The sequence below is a fragment of the Pyrgilauda ruficollis genome, unplaced genomic scaffold (assembly GCF_017590135.1).
Source record: "Pyrgilauda ruficollis isolate IOZ18807 unplaced genomic scaffold, ASM1759013v1 scaffold58, whole genome shotgun sequence".
Classification (NCBI taxonomy): Eukaryota; Metazoa; Chordata; class Aves; order Passeriformes; family Passeridae; genus Pyrgilauda; species Pyrgilauda ruficollis.
In genome coordinates, this window is record NW_024527488.1 from 664,908 (window position 1) to 679,743 (window position 14,836).

General features: G+C 40.8%; 1 protein-coding gene across 3 annotated transcripts in view; it reads right to left on the minus strand.

Moving 5' to 3' along the window:
* Nucleotides 1–361: 361 nt before the first annotated feature.
* TNIP3 (TNFAIP3 interacting protein 3) overlaps nt 362–14,836 on the minus strand; it is a 50,119-nt gene continuing 35,644 nt past the window's right edge. For all 3 annotated transcript variants that reach the window (XM_041482324.1, XM_041482325.1, XM_041482323.1), the window contains 5 exons: nt 12,821–12,937; nt 10,322–10,447; nt 8,718–8,879; nt 6,119–6,179; nt 362–1,133 (listed from right to left, as the gene is read on the minus strand). In XM_041482324.1, coding sequence (XP_041338258.1) covers nt 1,102–1,133; nt 6,119–6,179; nt 8,718–8,879; nt 10,322–10,447; nt 12,821–12,937 — 498 coding nt within the window. In that variant the 3' untranslated portion in view covers nt 362–1,101. The remainder of the gene's footprint in view (nt 1,134–6,118; nt 6,180–8,717; nt 8,880–10,321; nt 10,448–12,820; nt 12,938–14,836) is intronic.

Genomic DNA, 14,836 nt, shown 5'->3' on the forward strand with positions numbered 1-14,836 from the left:
ATGCAGGCCATCGTGTAGCTGAGGACTCTGTCTTGGCACAGCTCAAAAAACTGTTTGTGTCAGAACTTAAATCCACATGAAATACTCCTGAGCTATCATGAAAGCAAGCAGGACATCTCATGTCCTGCAAAAATCCGTTTCTTCTTTCAGGTGGGGTCCCAGCAGGTTTGGATACCTGTTTCTCAACAGCAGCCTTCTTAAAAGCCTGAAGGGAAGAGACAATCTTGCACATAGATTATCAAATAATGTTTGCTGGACACTCATCCAGCAACATTTTCTGAAAAAAAATTATTGTCTAAATACAATTTCATTTAAAAAGCCAGGTTTTATTCTTGGTTAGAGGTTACATGACAATGTTCAGATTCATTACAAGAATAATTTGGAAATATAAAGCCATATTCACCGCGAAGTTAAACCCATTCAATATTCCTACTAAAATTCTTGCAATATAAATAAGTACACATACAAAAAAAAACCCCATGTGGTTATGCTTTACATGTAATTTGAGAGCCAAAACAAAAGGAGATCTGACCTGGACTCAAAAGGGGAGGTGGGCACCTTTTACCTGGCCTGGCATAGGTGGTACCCTGATCACAATTACACAAAGGAGTTTAAACAGTGAAGCAGATTTTCCTTTTAGCAAGAAGGAGAAGACAGAATTCAAGGTGATCAATCAACAAACCATTCCCTGGAATCAAATAAAAACCCTCATCATTCCCAAACAACAACCACCAAAAAAAATCACACCACTATTGGGCTTGTAAGCTCTTGAATCCAAACCAGATGTGACAGTCTGAATCCTCAGCAAGAACTGCCTCTCTTCTCATCAGGCTTCTAAAGAGATTCTCACAAGGCAGCACAAACAGCATCTTCAGAACAAAGGGCAGTAACGCTTCCCAGCAGAGTTTAACTGGATCCTGAGGATCACCAGCCTGTATGAGCTGCTTTTCTATTGTCCTCACAGGGATTTTACCAGATATAAATCACATACACTGAAGAGATAAGGAGCTAGGAGCAAAAAAACCCCAGAAGAAAACAGAATAATGAAGTTGCAAGAGTCCCTTGCAGCCTTTGGTTTACTCTCCTGCAGGCTGGAGGCTGTCAGCGATGGGCTCCCTTCTCCAGGGAGGAATCTGCAAAAGCAAAATCAATGGGAATTACTGTGACATTGAGAAATACAACCCACTTAGGAGTAATTTTCCTCCATTTTGTAACACTTTCGTGCACACACACCCCAAAGCCAATGCTGTACTTCATTACAAGGCTGTAATCAAACCAATACAAGTGGCAGGAGGAGTGAAGAAGCAAAAGAGAGTGGGGATATCAGAGAGCGCTCCAGGAGTCTCTGTCTCAACCTTCCTCTAATCCTGATGGTTGACACAGAGCAAACAGTAGGGTCTAATGGCTTAAAGCCCCCTGTAAAACCTTTCCAGACTTCTAAAAAGATCAGCTGACATTCAGCAGTGCTCAGAGGTGTACATTGGCATTAGGTGCACCCAAGAGAGCAGCTAAATCTGACAGAGGGAATAATTAGGTGGTAGTACCCATGGCTAAGCAGGTGTCTGTGGTCCAAAAATGTGTTTGATAGTAAGTCACTCAAGCTAGGAAAATAAAACAAAACTGAAGAAAGGAAATATGCTATTGCTGGTGCAACACATACTTCCTGAAGCTTCAAAGGTTTTGGAAAAATGCTCTAAGACATCTCTAGTAGCACAAGCACAAGTGCAGTCAGTATTCCACTTAAAGAGAAAACATCAGCAATGGTGAATCCTGATCTTTTGGCTCATAGAAATAAAATGATCAAATCCTGCAGCTGTTTAAATCACATATCCTGTTCCTCTTCCCAAGAGGCTTTTCTGCCTGGTACTCTGAAGAACTACACCACCTTCTGTGATCTTCAGCTCAAGCTGACTTTTAAAAGCACTTGAACTTCACATGTTCTGGAGTTAGGAATCAGAAGTGTGTTAATGGCCTTTTTGCAGTAGCGGAAATCAAGCTGTACCAGTAAAAATGCTGAAAATAATCACATTTTCATTCCCAATGGGGATGGCAAGCTGCTAATTGAATCTGTCTTGACTACTTGGAAGCACTGATAATTTCTCATGTAATGTATGCACTGAGGACATGCTAATACCAGAAATGTTAGGGGTCTGGGATTTTTTCTAGGAAAATTAAGATGTCAATTAAATGACTTTTTTTTCTGTCTGGTTTTTACTGAAGACCTCCACAAATCCATTTTTTTCAGTTTTTCACATTTCCCCCCCTCTCCCTACAGATGTCATTATTTTCAATGGCAAACCCCATACTTCTCCCTCCTCTTCTTCCAATTAACTGTAATTATAACAACATTAGCAGCAAATTAGGTGCCTCCAGGGCAAAAATCTGGGAAGCAGCAGAGTATGGAAAGGAAGAGGAGATGAGATTCTAATGGAAGTAAGCAGGCACATCCATGTGCTCATCTGGGCACCCTTAGGGCTGTGCAGGTGGAGCTCTGCTTTCCCTGAGCCTGCCAAGATGAAGAGGTGACCAGCTGCTGCCATAAACCTCCAGAGCTACCCCTGGAGAGGGAAGCAAAAGGCTCCGTTCGGGCTTTTCCCCATGCCTGGCATCAGTGGATCCAAGATAAAAACATCCAGCTCAGGCTGGAGAAAGCCATTGGTTGTATCTGATGTCCTGAAGGGGTAACTGGGGTCCTTAAATGCATCTACTGGGAATCTTTCTGCCAAGGAAAGAAATGCAGTAGGATGAACTGTGCAAGTGAAAAAGGCAAGACATGCCAGCAGTTGCAGCATGCAAAAGGGTTCTTGCCCCGAGTAGGCTTTTGAGCAATAAACCTTTTTTTTTCTAGAGAATTTTGCATTAAATATCTGGGTCCAGGGAAAATCTCCAAGATCAAGCTCTTTTTTACAACTGTCTTTTCAATTTTTCACAGTTGGATAAGGAAGGAAGTCAACACTGCTTGCCAAATAAAGTGACATTAAGTACATTTGCTGGAAATCTTTCTGCCTTGCTCCTTAAAAATTAAAAAAAAATCCCAAATCATCAACAAAAACCAAACAGAACTATATAACCAAGACCAAAAAGGTCAGAATCTGACATCAGGAGTGTAACAGAGCACAGAGAGACTTAAGAGCTGAAGTTCCTCCTAAGGCAGCACTGCTGGTCCAACAAGACAAGGCTGGGAAAACTTAAGCATATTTTAGGACTAAGACTTCCTGCACAGCAAGGCACCTGGGGAGGGATCAGTCCAGAGGTGGGAAAGAAGAGTTATTCTCTTGGAAATATATTGCCAGGGCAGTAAGGAAATCTCATCATCTTCCTTAATCTCTATCTTGTATCACCTACATTTCCACTTTACTTCTCCTTCTTTATTGGGACCTTAAAGGAAACACCTTTGCTTTTTTGGAAGACAAGCTGAACGCTGCTATGAGTATCTGAGGTTCTAAGCAGCTTTTGGAAGGTTGGGGTTTTTATTTCCTCTCATTTTGCCCACCCTATTCCCCTCATCCTTTTCCTGTTTTCTGATTAATTTATTCCCAGTTTATTAGAAAGGGCTCAAATCTAAAAGTCCCACAGCCAAACCATCACACAACCATGAGAGCTCAGTGCTGGACACAACACTGCGTAAGTGTTCCTCTGCCAACTACCAAAACACATCTCTGGGGAAAATAACAGTCTGGAGAGCAAACTTCAGAAAATAGTATCAAATAGTGTTCATCAAATTTCTGTAGCAAAGGGTTGGGTTTTTTTTAAATTTAAAAAATTTTTCAGAGCTAATCCTATATATATAGATGACAGCAAAAAAGTTTTCTCAAAAAACCAGAAAGACAAACTGGGCTTAACAGGGGCAGCAGTCCTTTGAGACAGCTTTCTCTTACCATGGGAGCAGCTAAGGAGAGTGCTGCCAGTCACAAGTACAGATATGGTCACAGGAGAAGCAGAAAACATGAGATTGCAGCTGGTTACAAAAGTTCCCCTGCAGAACCCAAGTCAAATGCAAAAGTACCTGAATGCAAACACCTTCCTTCCTCACAGAAGGGGGAGGAGAACACAATGAAGGTGCCTTATACAAAACTACAGAAAAAAATTAGTAAGTCCTGCTTAGTGACATACACCTTTAAAGTTCCAATCACATTATGAGACTCTCACAGATTTCAGATTTCTCTAAACCAGGTTTTTTAAATGGAATATTATCAAGAATATCAGTTTCCCAACTCATTTCACTTGTGTTCAGCTCTGAAGTTACAACCTGTGACCTGTGTTTCATAATTATTACTTAAGAAAACATGTCCAGTGTCAAAGGAACATTTGTTAAGGGAAATTTTAAAGGTTTTCCCTAGAAATATCAATCTACAGAAATAGCATTCCTAAAGTAAACTCTTTCATGCCTAAAAGTTGCTTCACTGCTGATTTGTTTCCTATAATGAAGACCTAGCTCAGCAGAGAGAAGATTTATCTGCCCATGTGTAATCTACTGAGAAAATGAAGGATGAGGACAGAGAATCAGGAAAGCTGCTGCACATACTGGCTCATTTAGACCCACCAGTGTAATTAGCTCTTGTACAAAATGGAGCAAAGAAATGGGCACATCAAGAACTCTTGCTCATCACATATTCTTGGAGCTTCTATCTTGGAAAACTTTCCCAAAATACTTACAGGCAGATTTAATACAGAAAATTATATATAATACATAAAGCCAGGCTCGTGACTCAATATTTTGAGAGTGGAAGTCTGACCTCTGTGTGATCTATGGATAAATTATCAAAATCATCTGTTTTGGCAGCCAGGATAAAGAGAATAAAAGCCCAGAAGATGTTAAAGCAGATATCCTACACTGCACTATGATAGGACTATTAAGAAATCCTCTTTAAAGGGACTGGAGCAAAAAGAGAAGGGAAAAGTCTCCTCATCCTTGTCCTGTTGACAAGGAGGTGTTTGGATGTTCTGGGCAAGGAACAGTAATAGAAAGACAGAGCACAGATTTTCAATAAGTTTTTCTCAGAGAGTGAGAAGTCAAGTCACGTAGTCAAGCAGGGTAGAAGAACAACTCTCTTTCTTCAGATCCCCCAAGTGCACTGCCCTGGACCACAGCTGCAGTTGGTGGCAGGACTGGTTTCATTCCCTGTTATAAACATCCTCCCTGTATCCTCTGGTGCAGTAAATCACTTGGAGTTTGAGTGGGAGGAATGGCAAAATTAATCTCCTGTTCTGCTGTGCAGGCACAGCACTACTTTCCCTGTGACCACATCAGAACTCTCCAAAGAGCAGCTGGGTAATTATGGGATGCCCATCAGCCATTTTGGTGAGCGACATTTCCACTCTACCCTCTCTTCTGGGCAAACATGGATGACAGCAAATAATGGAACAGTTCCTCTGCAGCCATCTTCTTCTTCCAGATGTAACAAAACAGCTTCTGGACTCAGCAGCCCCTGCCACCCCATCTGGTACCTCCTGGCACCATGGGATGGCAGATTCCCAGCCAGAAGAGATCTCTTGTGGTGTCCATCTTTTGAGTGGTATGAAACAAGTACTTCAAAACACCCAGGAATGATTTCAAATTCAGACACAAATATTAATTACTCCTCCCTGTTTCCAAAAAATAGTTTGTGCTGACTCTTTGGCAAGTATATAACTCTGTTCACTTGCATGGCTCTATTTTCAGACCATCTGAACTACCAGAACAGACCAGGAACAGCAATGGGCATTTTGTCTTTAAGGTGATACAACATCCAAAAGCCTGCACTTTGTTACCAAGGTCTCCTAAACCTGCCCATGCTGGCCCCCTGTTTTGGCACGTTGTTAAATTCGGCCTTCACTGGAGCAACAGAAGCTCTAAGGAGAATTCCGAGGGTATCTTTTCTTTAGGACTATTACTAGGTGTTTAATGAGGCAAATGTGTAATAGAGACATTTTATGAATTGCAACAAAGCTATAACATAGAGGCTATTACATCAGAAACCTCACCTGTGGTGCACAAACATCAGCCTTGACTCTCCAAGGCAAAGCTGTCACACAAGCACTCAACAGATAGACAGGAAAGTTTACTCTACATCCCTCAAAGGCCTCCATTTGAAAAAAAAGTACATTTAATACATGCTCTGTACAGCTGTTGTCTTACCATTTGCCTTGTGCTGCACATCTGGCGGAAGCTGGTCAGGAACATACCACTGATAGTCTGGCTGCACAGAACAATAAAACATTATTGCAGCAATATGGACTTCACAGGCACTTCAAACAAAAGAGGAGTGACATGATAAAAACATAATTGTGCATAATTGTATAGCCTCTCATTAGCCATTCAAAAGTGGTTTAAAACAAAATCTTATATTTAGGTTTGTTTCCACCGATCCCAGTCTTCCAGCTTGCTCCCTTTCCTATGGCATTAGAAAAATTGGTGTAAACCTTTCTAGATCCCACAAATCACACTGAAACATTAAGAGAACCAAACCAGACTTTAAAAGGGCTAAGGAGTAAAGTGCAGCAGAAGATACCAGCAGGCATCTACCAAAGAAGCCCAGAGAAACCCGGCCCACCTGATAGGTGAAGCTGCTCCAGTTTGAATGCATCTGTAGCAGCTGTAAAATGCTCCAGTGTGACAGGAATGAACCATGGAATAAAGTTCTCTCCCCTCCTCCCTTTGCTCACAGGTTAGCAGTGCTGTTACTATAGCATTAGCTATTATCAAATAACTTGCTGAAAATACCGTGGGATAGGGAAAATTCCCATCTTTCTCATAGGAGGAAGTACTGGGAAGGTTATGTCCATGCAGACACAGTTTTGTCCAGGGAAATCTTGTAAGAAATAATGCATTATAGTTTATACCACCCACTGTGGTAAATGAGTAGCAAATTACCACTAGAGAAAACAACTTTGGGACCAGCCATATCAGCTGAAGCTGTGTTAGGTTGTCTGTCTGGAATAAGCAGTCTATACAAGCTTGTCAAAGTCTAGGTAATTGCTGCTTCAAATTAGTTACACTGGAAAAATGATTCTTGTTTTGCAGAAATTACTCTGACAAAATCATTGAGTAGCCCCAAGGGGCATCTTGCAGATTTCAATTTGCAGGGAACAAATTTCATAGACTCCTACAGAAGTTTTTCCTGAATTAAGATGGCAGGATGAAGCTGTAGTTAGAGAAAACAGATTTAACTTTTATGTTTTGCTGTCACTCACGCTTATGCAGCAGTAATCACTCTCATCCACTGTCAGAGAAAAAGGAGCTATTGTATTTTAACTTAAATTGTACCAGTCACAGGAATTATTAACTAATTCTGTGCTTGTGGGCAAACAAAGCAGACTTTGATAGAAAGCTTTAAGCACAGGTAGTTTTTCACCAGTGGCTCAAATTACACTCATTTGCATTGCTTTTTTGAGTTTCTGGTGAATTTTATGTTCTCTGATCAATTCTTCTATTTTTATGTACCTACACCCCGCAAATCTGAATGAATTTCAAGAACAAGATGTGTATTTCACATCAGACTAACCAAAATGTTTCTACTAGAGTGTAAAAAGGAATGAAAAAGTGCAAGAACAGAAAAAGAATGAAAAAGCAAAAGCACAGCCTAAATATGCAGGATTACATATCAGGACACCCATTAAATTCTAACACCTTTCTTCATTGCTAACAAATTGCTCAGGGAGGTACCCAAAGCCCAGAGCAGCAACTCACACAGGCAAAGAATTGAAAAAAAAAAGGGTCAGAATGAAACTGGGAGTTACAAAGCAACCAGTCAGACTGACACCGGCGCTCCAGCAGGAATGACAAAGTTGTAAACCCAGTGATCCCTCACAGAATTAGAAACCCAGATGATGAAAGTTCAGGGAGAAGAGCCAAAATCATCTGGGCCAGTGTCCAAATTGCAGGGAAAAACATTCTGCAATACTTCCAACTTTGATAAATAGGAGATAAGCACACTCCTGAAGCACAGAAATTACTTGTCTGACCACAGCTTTTCCATTGGATTTCTACAGCCCGAAAGCCTTACATGCATTTTGCAAAAATTCAGCTATAATTTCTCAAATAATGAGCACCTTCCCATATGTGACAGCTTTATAGCCAGAATCAGATATTGTGTATTTAAAATGACATTCACCATGCTTAAATGCATTCTCAGTAGATTGGAACAAGCCAGCCCACTTAGATAACCCAAAGCACTTCAAAAATGTTCTCTGAAGCAGTATTTTCCTTGGAATAAATAACTCCCACTCACAGAACCTGCTCCAGTGCAAAGCTATTCTTCTTCATGCGGAGGAAGACAGGACCCTGTTGTGTTCCAGAAATAAAAAAGGCACATTTCCCATTGTGTTAGCCACACTCAGACAGAACTTCCACTTCTGCTGATTTGGTTTTTATTATCTTATGTTGAAGGCTCAGAGCAGATCCCTACCTCTGAAGCGGGGTAATTATACAGCTAGAAAGGGCTCTGAATGTCTGTCACGGGAATAAATTAATCTAAGAAATCAGCAATACTCCAATCAAACAACCTTATTTTTTTAAATTAACAAACAAATGTAAAGGATCCCTGTTTTTCTTCTTAGTGCTGTTACAGATAAAGAGTATTTGCCAAAGTGAATTCAATCTTGATCTGAACTAAACACCACACTAGGAAAGCACAGATTCAGTTGCAGCTGAGGATGGCAGGGTGATGGCCACCTGTGGTCACCATGCTGTGAGAAGATCAGTGTCCCTGTCACACAGGGGATGGTGGGGACCTCACCGAGCACTGCTGCTGCTGCTTCTGTGCCCTGCGAGGCACTGGATGTGCCCGAGGATCCGGACAGTGAAGAACCATCCCACAACCCCCATAAGTGACACATGGGGAGAGGAAGAGTGGAGCTGGGTAACTGGGCCTCTCAGGCTGTACTGGGAGGTTTTTTGTCTGTCAAGAAAATAAGAGCAAGAAGAAATGCATTAGCAGTGGAATACAACCAACAGATCATTCAGGTACAAGTGGGTTGCGATGCTGCTTGTTTAGACCCTTCATACTACTTATCATTAAAAAAATTATTTAAGACAGCTGACTTGTGCCACACCATAGTCTTGACACCTTTTATGTGAGGAAAATATTGATCCCAAGATGTGACAAGCACATTACTGTGTCTTTTATATTCAAAAACAATTCTGTATTTTCATTACACACAGTTGCTTTCAATAGTTTGAAGCAGAACTACATGGACAGTCACTTGCATGACAAGATAAGTAAATTTTGGTATAGGACCAAAGTTATTTGCCTCAGATTTGGGTCTGCCTTTTCTTAGGCCCTCTGCATTCCAGTAGAGTCAACAGCAATTTGCCTAAGGACAGAGTAAGAAGGGGTAAAAGATGATTAATATTCTGTGACTCTGTGAGTCACAACTAAATAATTTGACCTAAGAAAACAAACCAATAAATATTTTATATGCTTGCTCTCATCTTTAAAATCCTCCACAAGCTCTGTTTAATCAAATCCCAAGGCAGAAAGAGACAAACAGGAAGATCTCCAGTGTGAACTGTTGGTGCACTGCAAGGACAGACAAGGACAACACCACTGAAACCAGCCAGAGCGAGGGGCACTGGGCAGCACCTGGCCTCTGACACTTCAGCAAGACCCTATCACCTCTGATGCATGTCTTAGTTGAGAATAAGACAATCCTGAAGTTTCTGTGTCACAACAATGTTGGGGAGGACAATAAATCACTACAGAGCATTTTGGTAATCAGCCGTTCTTTTAAAGCATTGCACAATTTCGTCAAGAGAGGAAACCTCGGAATTTCGTCATTCTTAATTGGGGATTGAGAAAGCTCAGAGTTTTGCATGCCATGATTTTACTATGGCTTCCTACTGACACTACTTTGAACAGATAAAAAGGATGTTGCAAGAAAAAATTATTGCAGAGGCTGCTCAGCTAATTTGTATGGAGAGCATTTTTTTCCACACTGATATTAACATCACTCCGTAATTCAATTGCAGAGGTCAGGATTAACTACAGAAGCTCTTTATTTCAAAGGTTGGTTTGATCTTACAGCTCTTATATCATGTGCCAGTGAAACAATCAAAGTCCTCTGGATTTGTTTATGGTTGTGTCCACCCTCCCCCTCCTCCATTTTCAGATATGTTTGAAAAGTTTTTGCAATAAATACTCCCTTATTTTGGAAGTCTTCTCCAATCGTTTCTCATCTTCTTACTGCATTACTTCAGAATGATTTCATCCCAGGTGGTGACCTCATATAAAATCCAATGTCAATTAATGGAAGCCAGAAAGCCTTGAGTTGTGTGGAAAGTGAGAAAAAAAAAAATAAAATACACATGTGCTGGCAATGGGAGCTTTCTTTTGACTCATACCTGAGAGCTGAGTTTACTCAGTTGAGATTGCAATCTCTCATTAATTTTCTGCAATGCTTCTTTCTCCTCATTAAGCCTCTCCCGGTCAGATCTCTCCTTCCTGAAGTCTTCCTCGTATATTTGGACCTGCAATCATCATGAACGGTGTGTGAACTTCAGCACAGCCACTTCGTGGTTTGGCTGCTTTCTAAACACTGCCCAAGCAGAAGGGTGAATTCCAAGGGGATCCCTGCTCTGTACAATCCTGCAAACAAAAGTTTCCCTGGTCTTTTTTTTGTGACTGATACAAAGTGACAATTAATGGCCATGCTCCAGTGGCACTCATCAATTGAAACCAAAATTTAAAATTGAAACAGTCCCCAGTGCCAGTTTTTGTACAACCTTGCACATCAAAAAGCTGACTGGCAAATATCAGCTGCAAATATTACAGATGAGATAGCAAATATGAGTATCCATCTTTTTAAGGGATTAGCAGTAGGAGGACAAACATTTTACCAACTTTTTTCCAGTCTTCTCTTCAGTTACGGGCCCTTTTAACTCCCTCCTGTATATCTCAGGTGCAAGGAGTTAGAGAAGAACCTCCCCAGCCCAATGTAGAGGCAGAGGGGAGCATAATGTACACAATTCCAAATGGAATGGAATGTACACAACTCCCAGTGGAAATACAGATGTTTTACCCTGTTCCTAGAAAATAAGCTGCCTTGCAAATGCTGAAGGATGCAGTGGCTTAGTTCTTTTTTATGTGGTCAGGAATCACAGAGCTTCTTCCCATTAAAAAATATCTGACCACCCCAGGCACAGGCAGCGAGCACACAGATTTGGAAACAAAACACAAATCCATAAATTATTTGGTGTTAAGACATCTGCCTTAATTCTTCAGCTAATGGGCAGGCATCCACCTGGTGAGAAGCTGGAGGTTGGTGGCACTTCTACTGACAAACAACAGTAAAGGCATGTTTGGGTGGGAACCACCACGATAACTTTCAGAAGCCCTTTCATGTCCTCTTGGTTGCTCACTAAAGCCTGCTGATAGTGTCTTCCCAAAAAAACTTGCTTGCTATGGCTCATTCTCTGCCCATTGGACAGATTCAATTTTCTTTTTGCTAGAAGCAGCACTATGACTTCACAGAAGGACTAGAAAAATGTCAATACCTCAGGGGAAGAAAAAGGTCAGCACAGGGCTCTATAAATTCTATTCCTGACCCTCCAAAGCGGAGACAAAACTGTCACTTGCTGAAACCCCTGCATCCCTTGTCCATCTGCACATTTCTCTCCTCAGTATTTCCTCATTTCTTCTCTCCCAATTCCTTCTCTGCTGTCCCACCTCCCTCCCATTCCCCAGCTGTACAATCTGCTGGAGCTGCAAGGGAACCTCTTTGGCACAGTTTTGCCATTTATCCTGTTGCCCTGAGAAAGAGGGGACACTTTCCAAGGAATGAATGCCTTCATCTCCACTGCTGTGACCAGGGATGGGCTGATGACAGCCAAGCTCCTGTGGGACTCTGTCACGTCACTCTTTGTCCCAAGAGTCCCTCCTCCATCCAGTTAGAGCCTTCTGCTCCATTTTGTGTGGAAGGAAGTCTGGACTCACTGTACTGATTTATACAACTAGAAAAACACATTCATAAAATGGATACCCCATGAGAATTTTGGGAAAAAAAACTGGTTTACTCTATTTTATTGTGTAGAATGAAATAACTCATTACTATACAATCAAGTGCAGGATTTTGTTCTCCAGCATGTGGCAAGCATTACATTAGAGAGCAAAATCTGGCTCTGCTGTCAAACGTGACAGAAACAAGTATTTTATTCCCATTGAATAAAATTCCCATTCTGATCACATCCATTTGTGTGTCAATAATATTAACCCTGACACTGTCCAGGACAACAGACCTGAAGTGTTAAAATTATCTGAAAACTATATTGTTTTTAAACAGATTCTTTCATATGGAAAGAAAAACAGCTCACAAAGCATTTGAATTGCTCAGGACAAAGATTAAAAAATAGATACAAATCTGTAGTCCTTGGGATGCAGGTTATGGATGCAAATGGTCTGCCTCACACATAGAAAAACTGCAGTGCCAATGCTCTAGTTTTCAAGGCTAGGGTCTTTGGATAATTCTCTACACTGGCAACTTCTAAGATAAAAGGATCAGAAAACACAACCAGTAATTAACGAAATTTAGCATTCCCTCTGGATGTCATTCAGCCCCTAACAGAGAGCTGTCAGGACACCTCCAGGAGTCAGGAGAGCCATTCTGCTGCTTTGAGTCCTCCACAAGTCCTTGCTCCAGTCCTTTGCCCAGAGTCAGTTTCACTTTGTGGACTCTGCTGTGATGACAGAAAACATCTGGGGAAACATCATTCCAAAGGGCTGTAGCTAAACTGGCTCTTCCTTACAGAAGCTCTACACAGCAAGTCTACCAAGCACAATGCGTGAGAGAGAAGGCAAAATAATGTGGTGTGAAATCCATCCAGGCCCACTTGAGCTGTTCTTACCTGCTGTTTAAGAACTTCAAGTTGGGTTCTCATCTCCTCAATGCTGTTCCTGTCACCCTTCCCTGGAGGAGTCCCAACAACTGGTGGCTGCTGCTTTTTCAGTGCGTCCAGAAGGGCCTGCAACATCAAACAGCAAAATTACTAAACAGAGATTCAGTACATGAAAAAGAAAAAAAATATCCTTTAAAATTATTAGAAAGAGGTTTCCCCTTCACCTGTAGTTGCTTCAATTATATACATTGGCTGTAAACCCACTTTACTACAGTAAAGTCTGACTGAAATGTTTTTTGCACTAAAAGTAGGGATTCCTTCACGTGGAACAAAGCAAACCCCCTGTTTGAGAGGAAGGTGTGTAGTCTCCGTAGCTTGTCACTAGAGGGAGTTACGAATACACACAACACTGGCACCACTCTTACCTGTTTTACACTGAAATTCTGCCACAGTTCTTCGCAGACTCTACTTTTACAGTACTACACAGCTCTCCCTTGGACTGGAATAATTAAATCACTCCTACATCTCTCTCTCTATATCCACACATTATAGCTATGTATTATTTTCTTTACTCTAGCACAAATACCATTCAGTACTCTTCATTCTCTCACATAAGATACGAATCCCTGACTTCATCCCTTTTAGAAGCTGAATTCATGCTGATGATCCTCAGCTCTCCCTTGCTGCCCACACTCACGTGGGAAGGATGGAAGATATTTGCAGGAAGAGGCAAACGGGGAAGAAGTGGCCAAGCAGGAGAACCAGTACCCAAAGTAATCCAAGGATTGATATTAATTACAAGGCCCAACAAAACCAAGCACTTTGCATGGAAGCATAGAAAAGGAAAGCTTTTTATCAGATGAGCTGCTGTCCCTAAGAATTGTGCAGAAATGAACTGGTTATAATAGTGGCAAAGCTTGTGTTCCATGCCAATACATTGAGAAGGTTGAACCTAAAACTGGGAGGGTGAAAATACAGACACCCTGATTACTGATTAACCCTTCTTGTGCCCCTTTGAATCCCCCTTCAATACTTTTTTGAGCAAATTCTACAACTCAGAGTGGAAGGGAAAAAAAAAAGGAAAAATCCGGAAAATTCAATCTTCAAAAAGTTTATCCTAAGTGAGCAGATTCTACAACTCAGAATGGAAGGGAAAAAAAAGGAAAAATCCGGAAAATTCAATCTTCAAAAAGTTTATCCTAAGGGGAAGGTTATTTTTAAACTGCATTTAGACACAATACTGTGAGATCCTTCTTTATCCATTCACATTAAAAAAGTTGTTTGATTTCAGAGAATTTGTAATAATTTCAAGTAGCTGAACCTGAAGCAGCAGGGGAATAAAGTTAAAAGGGCACAGAGGGTCCCCTTCCTGTCTCATGTGTACTCATGACATGAGATTTGAAGGATGCAAATGCACAGAAAATCAGTAAATTACTGTTGGGAAAGTGTATATGAATTTTATGCTTCATTTAAAAGAATGGTCAAAATACCCATCTGTCTTATTACAGCCACACCATAAGACAGCAAAATAAAACATTTAAATAAGTTGTTTAACAAACAAGGCATTGAATTAAAGTTAGACTGGAGCTTGGAGCAAGTCCTGTCAATGCATTTCAAAAGGAGCTAGAGATCATGGATTCTGTCAGATTTTTTCTTATGGCAGCATTATGTTTTTGGCTTGACTTTTGCACATCATGGCCCTTTAGCTTATTAAAGCACTTATTCAAGTTACACAGCAATGGTTACTGCAATGCATTTCCTCAGGAAGTGTTTGTGGTTCACCATTAAATACAAAATTGTTAGAAAACACCCACCACTTTATGTGATCTTTTGATTAAACAAAATTACATTTATTACTTTCCCTCAGTTAAAAAAAAAATCCATGTAGATATTTAATGACAATTTCCTTAGTGAGACATATACACACATAATATTACAGGTATGAATATGTGTGTATATGGATATAAGCAATAGGACAGGACCATGTCTTCTGAAGAGAAGCCATCATTCTCAAACACAGAATAC